Source organism: Fopius arisanus, unplaced genomic scaffold (assembly GCF_000806365.1).
Source record: "Fopius arisanus strain USDA-PBARC FA_bdor unplaced genomic scaffold, ASM80636v1 scaffold00006, whole genome shotgun sequence".
In the NCBI taxonomy this organism is placed as follows: Eukaryota; Metazoa; Arthropoda; class Insecta; order Hymenoptera; family Braconidae; genus Fopius; species Fopius arisanus.
Window position 1 is genome coordinate 713264 of NW_011887745.1, and position 1755 is coordinate 715018.

At 36.8% G+C, this 1755-nt stretch overlaps 2 protein-coding genes across 3 annotated transcripts in view; one reads left to right on the forward strand and one right to left on the reverse strand.

Annotated features, from left to right (window-relative positions):
* Positions 1 to 1755, forward strand: part of Sgsh (N-sulfoglucosamine sulfohydrolase) — a 19285-nt gene that overhangs the window by 4559 nt on the left and 12971 nt on the right. The gene's annotated exons all lie outside the window — the stretch shown is intronic.
* LOC105273627 (putative phosphatidate phosphatase) overlaps positions 94 to 1755 on the reverse strand; it is an 18555-nt gene continuing 16893 nt past the window's right edge. The window contains exons 8-9 of the mRNA XM_011316168.1: positions 1222 to 1335; positions 94 to 1089 (exon numbers count right to left, since the gene is read on the reverse strand). Coding sequence (XP_011314470.1) covers positions 1027 to 1089; positions 1222 to 1335 — 177 coding nt within the window. The 3' untranslated portion in view covers positions 94 to 1026. The remainder of the gene's footprint in view (positions 1090 to 1221; positions 1336 to 1755) is intronic.

Below are 1755 nucleotides of genomic sequence, written 5' to 3' on the forward strand. Positions count from 1 at the left end.
AAAAAAAAAATACATTTCACTGTGAAAATTCTCAAACTTGCAGCATGCAACAGCGTGATGAAAGGAGGGGAATAGAAAAACAGTAATTGTACGTTCGTTGTAAGTTTCTTATCAGAATTTATGTACAAGAATTTATCAACGTTTTTGTGTATCCAATCGTCGTCCCACGAGCGAGTTCTGTAATACATTACAACGTGTTACATTCTTTGCATTATAAAACTTCGAAGGCCTCGAGACACAAAAATGTAAATACCGCAGTACGATAATATTCGATCAATCCCAACTATACAAATAATCATATCAAATATATAAGATTCATCTAGAATACCTAATCCCTAGGGCAGTTGAAAACATTCGTGGCTATGAATATACATCTCCCTATTCCGGTTATTTATATTTAGCGACCATTGGTGCATCGATAAAACAACTAATTAATAATAACTGGTGAATAGAAACATATTCGTAACAATCTAATGATTAACAATAATCTGGAATAAATACCTCTGAATAAAATAAATCTAATACTACCAGCAAAGGTACACAATAATACTAGTCTTTTGAACATCTCTCAAAGATGAGGAAATTAAAATGAAATTGAGAGGACAAGTAATTACAACAAGCGCAAAAGACTTGTACAAATTGCAGGAAATTAAAACCATATGTACAATAATACATCGAGAGGTCCAAATAAAGCATAAAAAATATTTTTCAAATCATCATAGACTCGTGATTTCGGTTGCTACGATTGGACAGTAATTGGACAATAATTGGACAGTAATTGGATACGAGGCAACAGATAGAAGAAAAAAATGCCGACTTTTGGGTGGCGAGGAAGGCGTAAGCGTTGAGAATTATAAATAAAATTCAGATGTCCCCAAGATGATGGAATTTCTGCCTAAATCGAGTGATGTCCTGGGGGGAAATGTCACCCAGTTGTCGGCTTGACATCAAACACCGAAGAACTCCACCAAATTTCATGAAGTAATGAAAGACCAGACGTTTGCCATCAGCTGGAATTAGCCAGTCTCACTTGTTGGTGGGTGAGGGTGTTGTTGTCCCGGAGATTGGGCTCGTCAGCGGGAACAGAGTCTAGGCGAAAGCCAGAGCAACGTCACGGCGGTTTTTTTTTGTTTTGGTGGAAGCGAGCAATGTTTGAATTTTTTTTTTTTTATAGTTATAATTTTTGTTCTATCTGATGCGATCGGCTGGGCCGTTATTCACCTGCATGCCAGGCTCGACGTCGTAATCCAACGTTGTCAATTTCTCGGAGTGCGCTGTGCCTATTGAAGATGAGGGGACACGTCTCTCTTTGAATAAATCCGCAACTGCAAACACCTGCAAGTATAATTGAGATATTTTAATGAGGATGAGAGGATAATTGGGTTTAGGACCAGACAATTCCTACAATTAAATGAATGGTCATTAAATTATTCCCGAAAATCTTAGAAATTATAGTATTCCATTTTCACAGCAATTAAAAACTCTTTAATTAATTTATGGCAAAGTGCAACGTGTGGTGAAAAACCCTGACCTATGCAGTTCACGTGTAAATTCAGTGGAACATGAATTCCCTTTTAACTAGTACTTGACAAGTACTCTCCTTCATCTCGCATTTTTTGCTTTTCGAATTAAGTTTATTCGGAAACTACATTTCAGCTAAATGACTTCTGCAGGAGAAGTTGAAACAGTCGACTTCAGTTCAAACACTCGAGATACACGAGTGCTGTTCTAAATCTCGAGAGTTCTAATAAATTT